The sequence below is a fragment of the Mastigoproctus giganteus genome, chromosome 1 (assembly GCF_048544385.1).
Source record: "Mastigoproctus giganteus isolate SK-2022 chromosome 1, ASM4854438v1, whole genome shotgun sequence".
In the NCBI taxonomy this organism is placed as follows: Eukaryota; Metazoa; Arthropoda; class Arachnida; order Uropygi; family Thelyphonidae; genus Mastigoproctus; species Mastigoproctus giganteus.
In genome coordinates this window covers 26,265,236-26,281,211 of record NC_143575.1, presented here as the reverse complement: position 1 = coordinate 26,281,211, position 15,976 = coordinate 26,265,236, and the positions used below count along the sequence as shown (strand labels likewise).

Genomic DNA, 15,976 nt, shown 5'->3' with positions numbered 1-15,976 from the left:
GATAACCATCACACCACTTAATGAATACATTTGATCCATGATGTTTAAGCAGGCTCTCCACGTGTATCAAGAATCCAAATCTTTCTCAAAAAAAATTACCCAACGTCATAACTCTGGCCAGCTTTCAACACCTCCATCAAACATAAAAATGTCCATGGTTTTGTTTCCTACATATCCTGTTCCTCCATTCCATGGGATCTATCAGAGACAACTCTTTATCAATCCTCTATTCCAGGATCCTTGTCCCAATGCAAGTACATTATTTGGTTTTTAGAAGCATTAGCAACTAAGGCCATATTGCTCTGGGATATGCGGTGGTCATTCCCTGACCTTTCCGCATCCTCCGTATTTGGTGGTGACAGGCTTGAACCTCGGTCTAATCAAGAAGCGGTGTGCAATGCACTGCTGCTCCTTCCCACCTGGCTACGGAGGCTCCTACAATTGGTGTGTGGCAGGATCTTTTGTTACTGCAGCCTAAATGGACCACCCAAATACACTGTGCTCTAGAACAGCTGTTTCCAAAGTTTGCTATTGTACCAAGTTATATTAGCTACTTGTGTACCCATACAATCCTGACAGCCCCTAGCACTCCAAGGATGGATCATCAATTTTTCACCATATTTTCTGGACTAAACTGCTCATTATCTCAAGCACTTATATATATTATTTCTAGTATACTTAATATAACAGTATCATTGTGTGTACTATTTCTAATACATTTAATGATACTGTTGTGCATGAATGTGCCATCATGGCTACTTTTTGAAATGAAATTAGCATCTGATCTTTAGAGTTCTACTAATGTAGAACATCTATAATTGTCCATTTTACTGTCACAAATCTATCACAAATGACAGCCAGTGATATATATATATATCATAAAGATATACAGTGGATTCCAATTATTTGGGCGACCAGTTAATCGGGGCAGCCGTTTATTTGGGACAAATCTTAAAGAACAGAACCCAATCAAGAAAATAGCCAGAACTTACTTCGCTTAATTTGGACAACATGCTGTTTAATCAGGGCAGGAGACTGCAGCACTCGAGATTACCCTACGATTGTCTCCAACCATACCACATGGTTCAGTTGGATTTCTGGAGGTCACAACCATAAAACAATTAGCAGTCCCCTGTTTATTGGGCTTTTCTGTTAGTGCAATCTATTATAAATGGATAGTAAACTCGACCTTACTGAATTTGCGATAAAACCAATAGCTGGAATTCTGTGGGTTTTCACATTATGGTGAAATGTGTTTCCCCTTCCATGAAATCTTCAATCATATAAAAAACAAATTTTCAGAATCTTCTCTTCATTCCTATTTTTTAAGCTTTGTAACTTGTTACTCCATTCTCACTTGCACGTATTGTGTGTGTGTGCCGTGTTCTTTGTTATTGATTGCTTATCTTTTTTACTGTTTTAAATTTTAACACCCACCCACAAATGTTAGTGAACAGAAATATCAACTAGTTAGTGTATATACATATTACAGTATGTATTAATTAAGCTACGCACATAAGTGTAAATTTATTTTCATTTTGCTAACCTGTGAAAAATATTCTTCCGATTTCACGTATAATTTAATTCTTTAATTGGTAAGGTGTAATAATGCATAAATTTGTGCTTGTTATATCTTTACTTTTAATAGCCTGTAGATAATTTTCCTCCTGTTTTTGATAATTAGAACTGCTGTTTAATAGAATTAAAATTTAATTCACAAACATGATCACAATGACCAGCACTTACTACATATCATATAGTGAATGGTACACCACTTTGCTTATTGGAGGCTTGAAGTGGTGAAACCCATGTTTAGTCTCTAGAGTAAAGTTTCCGGCATCCCCCTCCCCCCATACTTCTCCTTCAACCCATGCACGGTACTAAATACTATAGGTTTTGATACCTTTCGTGTTTGGGGTTTTCATAAAGGGGGGGGGGGGGAACTTTACTATGGCGAGTCCATCGTAACGTGATTTAGTTGTACAGAAAATCAATTGTAAAGCAGGGGTCCATTGTGTTTTTAACTATTTATGTGAAACTTCGCATAATTGGGGCAGCTGCTTAATCGGGCCAAAATGCATTAGTCCTGATGTGTCCCAAATAACTGGAATAGACTGTATATATCTTTATGATATATATATATATATATCTTAATATATACAGCAATACCCCGCATAGCACTGATAATTGGTACCGAAACTGTTCTGTGTTGTGTGAAACCGTGCTGATTGAGGTATAATTATAATGGGTTTTAATTGAATGCATACCAGAGAAATAGTCTATAAACAAATTATAATAAATCTATAAACAATTTGCACTTGATTAAAAGGATTTGAAATAAAAAATATTGCAAAAATTTTATTAATGAAAAGGTAACATCATGAGAGATGAGAAAAAAGCTTTATTGTTTATTTAGGTATTTCAATAATAAAGTCTGGTGAAGTTGTCTCTTCTTTTTCTCAGCATACAAGTCTTTGTAGCATTGAATTCCACCTTGTAAAATTTGTCGTATCATGATGCTATGTTCAACATCTGGATCTCCATTCATAATTACCTTGCAGGCAAAGTCAACCCCCCCCCCCACTGAAAAACTTTCTCCAATTCTTCTGTTGAAAACTCTTTTGGTGCCACTTCAACTTCAGTGTTATCCACATCAGAATTGTTTTCCTCTTCTTCATATGCAGTTTGCTTGTCAATTTCAAGGAGAGCTGCATCATCTAAGTCATTTGCATGTGAGTCAATGCAGTCACATACATTGGCAGTGTCCAAAGTTTTGAATCCCAAGTCTTTTCTGATCTTCACAATGTCTTCGGCAATTATCTGAGTTTGAGATTCAAGACCAGTGAAATCATTTAACAAATGGGGCAAAATATGCTGCCAAACACAACACATGTTGTTGGCAGTGATTTCTAGCCAAGATGCAAATATATTTTCAATCGTATTTAAAAGGATAAAAATTTAATTGTGAAATGAAAAGCTATCACATCACCTTGTCAGGATGGAATTAAGAATATGAACACTAGCACCTTGCCGCCGACTGCCCATAGGGAGCTATTGGCACATATGCATGTGAGACAATAGAGTCAGCACCGCAGCATATATGCAGAGTACATGTCTAGGCTATTGAATGAGTTTTAATATGCACAGTAAATTTTTGACTTAAAACTTAATTGAAAACTGTGTTATAGTGAAACCCATGCTAAGCGAGGTATTGCTGCATATCACATAGAAATATATGATATATCATATAGAAATTGATATATATCATATCATATAATATATCATTTATGATATGATATATATCATATATGATATACACTGGTATTCAAAGAAAGTGCATCACTAGGAATTTCACATTTCTAACACTTTGTGCTGTGATGAACAATCGCAGCACAAAGGCTGCGATTGTTCATTTCACTTTCAAGTGTGACAATATTGTTCGTTTTCATTGACCACAGTTGCATTGCTGTTTCGTTTTCATCGACCACAGTTGTGAGAAGTACTTTACTTCTCCTTTTAAAGTTCCTTTTTTCAACCACAAATCCATGGTCACTTATTTTAATAATAATGCTATATTTCAAAATACTAATAATTATCAAAAAAAATTTATACAAGGAAGTGAGTTTAGTTATGATATCGGATTGCTTCCTCTTCACTTCAAGTGTACTCCAGGCTAAATCACATACGAATGGCATACTAGATCACCACACTGCTACTTTTTTGTAGATGCTATTATGGCTATGCATACTACTCTATTCAAAGCTGGCCAAAATTTTGGTTCTGCGGTCTATTTGATTATTAGTCTATCCCAGTATATTAATAACGGAAAAAAAATTATGTTAAGTATTATAATGATACAAAAGTGGTGTATGCTACAAATATGCAAAAATTTATTTTATTATATTTTTTTTCATTATTAATTACGATTTTTCGCAGAACACTTGTTCGCATCACACGGAACACGGTTTGAGAAATGCTGATCTATGCATGTCAATTTTATCTGATGCAATCTGATAAAATTGACATATACTTATGTTATTTGGACGACAATTACAATTTTAAGGGGTGATGCACTTTTTTTGAACACCAGTGTATATATCATATAGAAATATGATATACACACACACACACACACACACATATACACACACACATACATACATACATACATCAGTTTATACATTGAACTGTAGAAGTATGGCACATGTAGTGGTACTTGATTTTCCTGCAAAGGAATTGATAATAAACTTTCTACTTGCAAGGAGTTTTTAATAAACTTTCTACTTGGTAATTTTCTTATAAATATATGTAGTTATTTATGTTATATGTGTGTGTACAGGTTTCATAAATAAATGGTTGAATAAAAATTACCTGCAAATGGTTGCTTTCAACATGACACAAGATAAGTCTTGAAAGAAGTTGGAACAAAAGATTTTGATGTAAATATATAACTTCACAATGGAATACTTCTGCTATAACAACATTACTAAGACATATATTAAAATTAAATATAAGAAATTTCAGTAACAGCTTTCTGTTAATTAAAAATGCTACATTAATAATATTACATATTGTAAAACATCGTACTCCCTCTCCTTTCTCTGAAGAATATTTACCACAGAAAACTATGTAGTAATGTTTAACTATAATTATATCTGGTTACAAATGCATCTACTAAAATAAAAAAAATTTCCTTATAAAAGAAAGAGAATAAATAAAGCAAGAGTTTATTGGATTAAATAAACTTGCCTTGTCAGGTTCATTATTAACCAAATGCCATTTTTGAAGGCTGTTTCCTGTCAGAACAAATAGATATTTTTCTTCCTCTTCTTCACTCACGCATAATACTTTTATTAACTGCTTCTGTTGAGAGATGGTCAAAAGTTATTTTAAAAATGAGATGACATCATGCCCAGTAATAATTACTTTCCACTCTGTTATCATTAATAAAAAATTGCTAGTACAAAGACATTATAATACTGCCCATTAAAGAGATAAACTTCTTGATAGTCTAAACTATTTGAGATACACTAGTTATCTGAGATGTGCTATTGAATTATACTTTTTCTACTAGCAATCATTGTGTAAACATTACCAAGATCGTATTTAAGAGAAACAACTGTCATAGAACTGTACCCTATCCTCATGTACTAACACAGAACTGAACTAAAAAAGTTCTAATAGTCTTTCAATAATTAAAAAAAAAAAAAAGTTAAGGTTTTACTGATACCCATTGATCACACAGATGAGCAATTAATAACTATCAGCTGGGTGATCAGTTTGCTACTCTTGTAAACTCCACTAGCCTTAGATGACCATCCTAAAGTATACATAGGGAATAAAAAAAAAAAACATACTTAATTATTACATAATAAGTTGTGAATAATATACATTTAATTTTTAATTTTTTTTTTCTGTGAAATCCACTGGAAGATGGCCCTCTTATCTGCCTAGTTTAATTCTTCATTGATGAAGAATTAAATTAAATTAGCCTGATGTGACTTAATTCTCCATAAATGCTTCTTTTAAGATACTGTCTTGCAATGTTTAAATACAATAACTGTTCATTTTTAGCCCTTATACACCTCACAATCAGATCACTTTGCAGGTGGTGCCTAATCTCCAGATGCTGCAACTTGCAGAACTTAAGCCTTTCTTCATAAGCACACCATGCCCTTCTCTGTACTCATTCTAGCAACTCTACATCCTTCCTAAAATGAGGCCTCCAGACCTGTATACAGTACTCAAGGTGTGGCCTGACCATTGCCTTATACAAAGGGATAATCACCTTTTCTCTGCTAGCAAAATTCCTACATATCATTGACAAAACTCCACAACCGCTGTGGCAGCCTGTCTGCACTGCTCAGAGAGCTTCATATCTGACTGCACAATTACCCCCAAGTCTTTTTCATTCTCCACCTCCCTGAGTGTAGTACCACAGAGTCGGTATGTTTCTCTTGGGTTACTGCTACCCATATGCAATACTTTGCATTTGTCAATGTTAAACTTCAGTTGCCACTTCTCAGCCCATCTGCCTAACTTTTCTAGATCCTGTTGCAGTAACACACTGTCTTTAGTGTCATTAACAACCCTGCCAACCTTTGTATCATCTGCAAACTTGGACATTAAGCCCGATATACCTTCATCTATATCATTTATAAATACACAAAACAACAATGGACCCAGCACCGAACTTCAGGAGACTCTGCTAACAACATTAGTCCACATAGAGCAGTGTCCATTTATTACTACTCTCTGCCATCTCCCACTCAACCATCCCTTTATCCATTGCAGTAACTTGCCCTTAATGCCATACCACTCCAATTTGTACATCAGTCTTTCATGTGCAACAGTATTAAAAGCTTTCCTGAAATCCAAGTATATGATATCAAAATTATTTTTTGCATCCAGTTCCTTTGTGACCACATCGTAGTATCCAATCAAATTAGTCAGATAAGAATTTCCCTTAACAAACCCATGCTGTATCTGAACTATTGCTGCTGTCTTGTCTAGGTGATCCTGTATCACCTCTTTAACCAGTGACTCCATTATTTTCCCCAGAACAAAATTTAAACCAACAGGTCTATAATTATTTGTCACTCTTTGAATCCCCTTTGTGAATTTGGGATAGATTTGCACATCTCCAGTCCATCGGACCTCCTCTGACTCTAAAGATGGTCTCATAATTATGGCTAAGGGTTTGCTTACTTCCCTTGCTGCCTCCTCCATTATAACTGGATAGATTCCATCAGCCCCAGGTGCCTTTTTTTATGTTTAACTTCAACAATTTCTCCTCCACTCTGCTCTCAGTTATCACAAAATCGCTTAGCTCCCTGTTAGAGTTTGATAAACTTCTGGCATTCACTCCTTGAATAACTCCTCACGTGTGAATGTAGATGCAAAATACTCTCCCACTCAACCATCCTTTTATCCATAGCGGCAACTTTCCCTTAATACCATCTGCTCCAATTTGTACAGCAGCCTTCTATGTGCAACAGTATCAAACACTTTCCTGAAATCCAAGTATATGATATCAAAATTATTTTTTGCCTCCAGTTCCTTTGTGATCACATCGTAGTATCCAATCAATCTCCTCCTCCACCACCAATCATTTCGGTGGTGGTGGAGGAGGAGGTGAATTTTTTAAATATATTCATATTTAAACTGATAATGTCATTGACAAACAAAGCTCAGTGAACTAAGCTTAACTGGGGGAGGGGGGTTTAATCTTTGAAAACACCATTTTTATTAATTCTTCAAGCCTAGTGATTTTAGTGTATTTTTATTCTAATTATAAAAATAATTCATCACTGTCTTTTGGAAAATGACAATATCTTTGAAAAAGATATACAAAAAAATGCTACATCTATGAAAAAAGGCCTACGTACTCAGGATTTGTGCTTAAAGTACCACTGGAAACAAACAGATTAAACAAACAGGTTGTGGTTAAAATTCGTTTAATAAACTAGGTTAGGAACAAAAAACGAAAGTATTAAACACAAAAGCTTTCGGACAGAAGACGTCCTTCTTCAGTTGTAACTAACCATTATTGTAAAAATACAGAATATCATGTGCATGCCATGGTGGTCATGCATGGTGAAAATCGCATGCTACAGGTGCTTGCAACAATTAGCTGGTTGAAGTGGAGGCTTGCGGTTGTAGCTTTGATACTTAGGAATGCTATCAGTACCAATATTTGTCAGCTAGGAGGATGGTTGCCTCAGTCTTGTAGGAACCGCTACAACATGAAACGTGGAGCGATTCCAAACAGAAACGGTGACGGTAGTGCGGGATTGGCCAATAATCTCGACTTCTGGTCTACCCAGCACAACGTCGCATTTCTGGTCTACCCAGCACAGTGTTGTGCTGGATAGACCAGAAATGATCAGAAATCGCTGAGGTGATCCATGTCTGCCAAACGGATGGCTTTCTCGTGCTCAGAGACCCGATTACTGAGTATGCTGACGGTTTCCCCAACACAGCAGCCAGTGCAATCATGGCAGGAAATACAGGTACACTAATTCACTCTGCAATGGGTGGGGGTGGGGTGGGGAACTGGTGTCTTAATCCTCAAAATGAGGGACGGTAACTTTCCCGCTGGAAGTTGTAAACACTTTATCCCATGAGCCTGTAAGACCCTAGAAATTTGTTGTGGCAGGTTCAGGTAGTATGGGATAAATGGGGTAAAGGTGGGGGTCATCACTTCACGGGTCCCTGCGGCCCAAAGATCGAAAACCTTTGAGATGTGAAGAGCAACTGGATCTTCGCCAGTGGATCAACACTGACGTAATCCATACTAGCGATCACTGATCAGATGGAAGGAGCAGAAGAATCCTTTTTGCGAGATATAAGACAAGACTGAGTTTTAGAAGGATTGAAATCAACTAAGTTGTCTTTGCCCTACTGGAGAATTACCAGAAAATCAGCATTTAAGGATTTGATAGCAGATATTTGAGAAGTTGAAGCTGATTGAGCAGGACAAGGTTTCTCAAAATGGAAAGCGGAATGCAATGTGCTATCATCGGCAAAACTAGGGCTAGGATTTCCAGTCAATGGAAGAAGGTCATTAATATACAAGAGGAAAAGAGTGGGGGAAAGAACTGAACCTTGGGGGACACCAGCATTAGTGGAGAAGTTAGAAGACAGAGAGCCATCTACCATCACCCTCAGTGAGCGATAGAGAGAAAACTAGATAACCAATTACAAAAAACAGTTGGCAAACCATAAGATGGAAGCTTGTTTAGAAGACCTTTATGCCAAACACAATTGAAAGCCTTTGATATGCCAAGAACAACTGCTTATGTTTCCCCGAAAGTTTCCATTAAATATGTCCACAAATGGGTAACATCAGACAGAATATCACCAGTGGATCGACACTGACAGAATCCACATTGGCGATTAATGATCAGACAGAAGGTTTCTAAGTAGTTTAAGAGTTGCCGGTTAATTGATTTCTCCATTACTTTAAAAAGAGTAGAAGTAATTGCAATGAGACGATAATTGGATGGGTGGGATTTGTCATCCTTTTTAGGAACTGGCTGGATATGAGCAAATTTCCAAGTAGAAAGAAAAACACCTTTGGAATAAGAAAATGAAAAAAGACAGCAAAGAACAGGAGTAAGTTCAGGAGCACAGGTTTTGAGAACAAGTGAAGAAATATCATCAGGACCTGGAACTTTCTTAGCATCAAGATTCATCAAAATTCTTCGGACATCCTTTTGACAGAAGACCACAGGAAACATTGAATGGACCATTTTGGGAATGGTGGGAGGTGCTTTACCAAAATCATTAATATATGAGTTGGAAGAAAAATGGGATGCTAGGTCAGCTTTATCCTTGGCTGAAGTGACAACAGAACCATCTGGTTTTGAGAGAGCTGGGAGCAGAGATGGGCAAAAGTTGCAGCAGATAGCTTTGAAAAGAGACCAGAATGCTCGGCTAACATTAGGGCAAGAAGCAAGTTTTCTACTCTTAGCCTGTTCAAACTCTAGTTTGGACTGATTAATAACTGCTTTACAATTGTTGCGAGCTTTGGTGTAGGTAGATATTGAAATTGAAGAATCGGAAACAATACAATTACGATTATGCAACATTCTTCTCTTGAACAACCTTAGCACATTTATTGAAAAACCAAGGTTTAGATAAAGGGGTATATTTTAAAGTGGAGTGTGAAGAAAGAATTCCATCCCTACAAGAATAATTTCACTGACACGATCTGAGCAAACGTTGACATCAGAAGTTTTGAAACAGTAATCCAACCAAGGAAAAGAAGAAAGAAATCTTGCAGGTCATCCCATTTTGCATTCTTGTAATGTCAGATGACACGGGGTTGGAAATAGCCATAAGGTAAAGGCTCCATTGGAAAAGAGACAATCACCAAGTTATGATCTGAAGTGCCTAAAGGACCACTTACTTTGACCGTGTACTTAGAAAGGTTGTTTGTGAGAAAAAGATCAAGAGCATTGGCTGTATGGTTAGGACTGTCCAGTATTATGGTAGGTAAATGAACAATATGTGCAAGATCATTAGTGCAAGGTCAAAAGCCTCAGCATCTCGACCAGCTGGGTCAGTATGACTAGAAAACGGAAGCCAGCTGGAGTTGTGAACATTAAAATCACCAAGGAAAATTACCTCACTGTTAGGAAAGTTGGACTGCAGAAAGTCAAAGAGCTCCAAGTGATTAGTGGAGTTGGGAGAACGGTAGAGATAACAGATGAATTTGACACAATGAGGTAGAGAGATTTTAAGCCGGAGAAGATCGAGAAGAGAAGATTCCAAATTACCAAGTCTGTGACAGGGAATATCGGAAAGGACATATTCACAAGTACCACCTTTGAAGCGAAAGGAATCATACAGCAAATAATCTGGGCAACTGAGATGAGCCGTAGTTGAATCAACCAATAACTGAGATTCTGTCAGAAAAAGTAGAAGGAATTTGGCAGACTGCAAGCGGAAATGGACATCGTTGAGATTAGAACTGAGACCACATATATTTGTGAAATGAACTAGGAAGTTTACAAGAGAATCATATATTTGGATATCAGATAGGCTTTTGGATTTCAGATAGGCAAGTCAAGCAAGCTTGAATTCTCACCCATTTAAAGTTTGAGAATAGGTTGAGATCATTTTGGCTCCATGGCCACTAATTACAGTGAAACTTCTCCTAAAGGACACCTCTCTTTAACGGACATTTTCAGATTCCCCAACTCACCTCTATTGGTTTTAACGTGTTTTCAGCTTCTGTCTAGCGGACATTCTCTGTAACAGACGCGAACAGGCAATCTGCACTGTTTTGTTTAGATTAGCACTTAATTTGATCTCCCCATAACGGACTGCGGGAGAGCTCACGGCCCTTTTTCTAGGAACTTTTCTTCCACATATTGCCTCAATCGTGTGTTTATTTTCTATTTCCGATTCTCTGAATTTTATCAAGGTTTACATCGCGGTTCTAAACCCTTTTTCAAGAATTTTAAAGCACGCGTAAAACTTCTGATGAATTTGGTGTGTCTGGGGGGGGGGGGATTTGGTCGGCCTTTCATCTTTTGACTTTCAGTTTTCAGTTTTGTTCAGTGTCGTGTGAAGTGCACAATTTCTTCTCGTAAATATTTAACTTTAAAAGATAAAGTCGAACTCATTAATGCGTATGATCAGCAAAAAAATAGTGTTCGCAATCTCGCTGCAAAATTCAAAATCGCGAAGACGCAGGTAAGCGACATCCTAAAGAAAAAAAATGAACTGCTAAAACAATTTTGGCAACACGGAAATGATCAGGTTCAAAAATCATTCCTGAAAACTGTTGGACCTCAAATTGACAATGTTACGTATGAGTGGTTTTGTCGCACACGTTCTAAAAATATTCCCATTAATGGGCCTATTATTAAGGAAAAGGCTTTGGAGGTTGCAAAATCTATGGGAGTAAATGAGTTCAAAGCTTCTGTGGGATGGCTAGACAAGTTCAAAACTGCATAAAATTTCTTGGAAAACTGTAAGTGGTGAAGGTGGATCTGTTGATACTGGGGTTGTAACAGAGTGGACCGTCAAATTGGAAGATTTATGTTGTGATTTTGAAGCTAAGGATATTTACAACTGTGACAAAACAGGGTTGTTTTTTAAAGCTCTTCCTGAAAAAACAATGAGTCTAAAAAACGAAAAGTGCCAGGGCGGAAAAATTTCTAAGGAACGCTTGACTGTACTATTTGTGTAAAAATATGCTGGGAGACTTTGAACAACCTCTTGTTATAGGAAAACCACAAAATCCTCGTTGTTTCAAGGGCATAAAGTTGAATCTTTTGAATGTTGACTGGAAGTCTAATAAAAAAGCGTGGATGACACGAGATATCACGAGCGAATGGATAAGTCACTTTAACCAAAACATGATTCGTCAAAACAGAAAAATTATTCTTTTCATGGATAATGCTGCATCTCACCTGCACAATCGTTTTTCTGCCACCAAACACATCTGCAGAGTGTCAGCCCTTGGATCAAGGGATAATAAAAAATTTTAAACTTCACTACAGAAAACGTGTTTTAAGACGTCTCATTGCAAACATGAACGATGTAACATGTGCGAGTGACCCTGCAAAGAAAATCAGCATCCTATATGCGATTCAATGGATTTCCTCTTCAGTAAACGCAATTAGAAAACAAACTGTCGTGAACTGTTTTGTAAAGTCTGGCTTCTCAAACGCAAAAATTGAAGTTGTGAACAGCAATGTGGAGCACCAAGAAGAACAAGAACTTCAACATCTACTGATAATGTACGATACTTCAGCTACAAGTGACCCTGGCTACAAAGATATAGCCTCGAACCTCACTACAGAAGATGGTGCTCTAGATATCAATGACATTATCATCGATATTTTTCAAGAATTTCCTCATGAGGATGAAGAAATGGAAGGAGGTCATTCTGTCGAAGAACATATTAACGATGAACCACCGATGAAAATAGAAGAAGCGCTCATACAAATCAATCATTTAAAAATGTTTTTCGCCGCTGAAGAAGATACTGAAGAACTTTCAATGGTTTCTTCACTCCAAACAAATGCTGAAAACAAAATTATCAGCCGGAAGAAGGTGCAGAAAAAAAAAAAAAGTGATTGCTATGTGTATTTTTCTTAAGATAAAGTCATAATATGCATAGCACAATTGTATGTATATTATTTACAAAAATATTGTGCAAAATCTGTATATAATTTAATTTAATTTTACATTAAACGTTTAATGATTTTTCTTTATCTCTTGTGTATGTAATTGTATATTATTTACAAAAATATTGTTCAAAATCTGTACATATTTAAATTTAATTTTACATTAAACGTTTAACGATTTTTCTTTCTTTCTTTTTTTTTTCTCCCTCAGACTTCTTGTTAGCGGACACTTCTCTCTAATGGACAAATTTTTGTTCCCCATGGCTGTCCGTTAATGGGAAGTTTCACTGTATTCACTTTACCAGATGAGATTGATTCAACTATCCTGATGGAAACTTCATAGGAAACCAACTACCAGATGGTTCGATTAGTCTTTCACCCTTATACCTTCAGCCACTAGGTTGAAAAAACTAGTGGCTGACCTATTGGGTTGACCTCTGTTCCATGTAAAGTGATGGAGTCAGTGGTTGAAGAATTACTGCAAGACTAGAGTTGTACTGTGGTCACAGCATGGATTTGTCAAAAGGCAGTCTTGTTTGGCTGATCCTGACTGGGTGCTGTGATAAGGTAGCAAATTGGATGCATGGAATGGATATGACATCATATACTTATACTTGAATTTCAGATAGGCTTTTGGCACTGTTCCACATGAATCAACTGATGTGAATGTTGGAGCAATGTGATATTAGGGTGAGGGTTACTGCTTGGGATGACTAATTTTATTGTCAGCGGGTTTAGGAGAGGTGACTGTCCTGTAGTATAGGACAATGACTGTATTTCTGTTGGGTGGCCTGAAAGCCTCATTTTAGGAAGGATCTGATGGAGTGGGTGCAGAGAAGAGTGGCAAGATTTGCAAGGAAGAACAAATGGGTGCTCTTACCAAAAAAGGTTTCAGTTCTGCAAATTGCAATGTCTGGAGAATAGGTACCTGCGAGGAGTTTTGATTGAGATCTTTAAGTCTTTGAATAGATTGGTAAGCTCAATCCTGATGGCATATTTCCTCATCCAGACTGAGTCTCACATCGGGTGTAACCTGGCTTTTGTTTCATCCCAGTTCTGCTTATCAAAATTGGCCCATTGGGCACTCACATCCTCTTGTTCCAGCTTCAAGTCAAGCAAGCTGGAATTCTCACCCATTTAAAGTTTGAGAATAGGTTGAGGTCATTTTGGCCCCATGATTATTCACTTTACCAGATGAGACCGATTCTTGGGCACCAACTATTCCGATGGAAACTTCAGAGGGATTTTGGTTTGGTTTTTTTTTTAGGAGCATTAGCAACTAAGGCCATATTGCTCCGAGGATATGTGGTGGTCATTCTCTGACCTTTCCGCATCCTCTGTATTTGGTGGTCACGGGCTTGAATCCCGGTCTAATCAAGAAGCGTGTGCTATGCACTGCCGCTCCTGCCCACCTGGCCACAGAGGCGCCACTTCAGAGGGAACCAACTACTAGATGGCTTGATTAGTCTTTCACCCTTATACCTTCAGCCACTACGTTGAAAAAACTAGTGGCTGAACTAGGGTAGTTTGAAAAAATCATGGAAAAACTGGACAAACTATTAGCAGAGATTGACAGGTGATGTTTTATAGGCTTTCTTTCTTGTTTGTTCGTTCGTTATTTGGTTTTTAGGAGCATTAGCAACTAAGGCCATATTGCTCCGGGATATGCGGTGGTCATTCCTTGACCTTTCCGCATACTCCGTATTTGGTGGTGACGGGCTCGAACCCCGGTCTAATCAAGAAGCATGTGCTACGCACTGCTGCTCCTTCCCACCTGGCTACGGAGGCGCCCTTTCTTTCTTGTGTCATTTGCCAATACTAATATTAATACAATTGGATAGTACCACACTCATGTTAGTGGAGAAAAAATACAACATGGGGAGGGATAATTGTACAGCTACAGTCTAATATGAGGTTCTCTAAGCAGCGTAGCCAGACTGCTGCGAGAGGTGATGAAACTCTGTCAACGATGTACAGCTATCAATAATGTACAGGAACTTAGCCAACACTGACAAGGTGATTGTCCCATTGTATAAGAGAATCCCAGAGGAGAAGAACATCTGTTCATTGTAGAAGAAGAAAATTATAAAGCATTTACAACCTTCACACAGAAATGCACAGAACTATCCACAGGATGGCAATTCAGCCTCCCAGCAATTAAACAATAATCAATAATTAAAATTGTCCACATCTCCCACCATGCCCAGATGGTGACTTAAACTGTCAGGACAGCAGTATACAGCACCCTGACAGAAACTGAATTAAGCTAGGTACCCCCCCCCCCCAGAATACCCTGCCATGTGTAGGAACCTGGGCCCCCTACACCAAATAAGTAATGATGTAGGGGAAGGAGATGTACAGGCAGCCAGGGAAGCATATTAGCTGAAAAATATCAGTAAGCTGGTAGCAAAGGGATGCAATGTAGAATGAAAGACAGAATGAATAGGCTGGTCACTGAGTGAAAGAATGAATTAGGAATTATGGTAAAAGGAATAAATGTCAGTTTTGGTGAAAGAAACAGTGACCCAGCATAAGGGAAAGAGAATGAATGTGTGTTATGGTGAATAGGAATGAGTGGAAGAGAAAATGTAATTGGCTAAAAGAATACCAAGTTAATAATAACTTACATTACTTTATATATACTAACAAACATTTACTAACAACACAAACACTATCACTGCATTCTCCCATGAAATGAAAGCCAGAAGAATGAATGAGAATGTGTGTAAGAAAAAGAGCACAAACCATAAATGTTACATACAGTTAAGTACACACTAACCCTAGTTTTAATCTTTTATATTCTTACTTATTTAGCTTAATTATTAAGCATTAGTATTTAAATTTACATTACATGCCATTGCACACCCCCCGTGTGTGAAATAAAGATGAATGAGGGAGTGTAAAAAAATTATATTAATAATAATAATATATATATATATATATATATATATATATAGGAATTATGTCTGAAGACAATTAGATTGAAATATTAAATTTTTTAAATACCATAAATGAGGGTATTAGGAGCTACATTAATGCTATTGTACAGTGACAATTAAACATTATACAAATGTATGTGCATGGGTTATATATGTACTTGACATTTATATATCATTACTTTTTACAATTAATTTTGTACTACTTGGGAGCATCAGGTTTGTAGTGACCCCAACCGACCCACTAGTTATATATATAAATCTAGCCCAATATACCATAGATACATATAAATATAAAAAAAAATTAATGTAAAATTTAAAGAAGATTAGAGAAAATTATAGAAAATTAGAGAATACTAGAGAAATTGGAGAAAATTAGCGGAAGTTATCAGA

At 37.0% G+C, this 15,976-nt stretch overlaps 1 protein-coding gene across 1 annotated transcript in view; it reads right to left on the bottom strand.

Moving 5' to 3' along the window:
* The window catches only part of Nup133 (nuclear pore complex protein Nup133), a 390,085-nt gene that overhangs the window by 304,765 nt on the left and 69,344 nt on the right, over window positions 1–15,976 (bottom strand). The window contains exon 7 of the mRNA XM_090386292.1: window positions 4,750–4,863. Within this exon, the coding sequence (XP_090242418.1) occupies window positions 4,750–4,863 (114 nt within the window). The remainder of the gene's footprint in view (window positions 1–4,749; window positions 4,864–15,976) is intronic.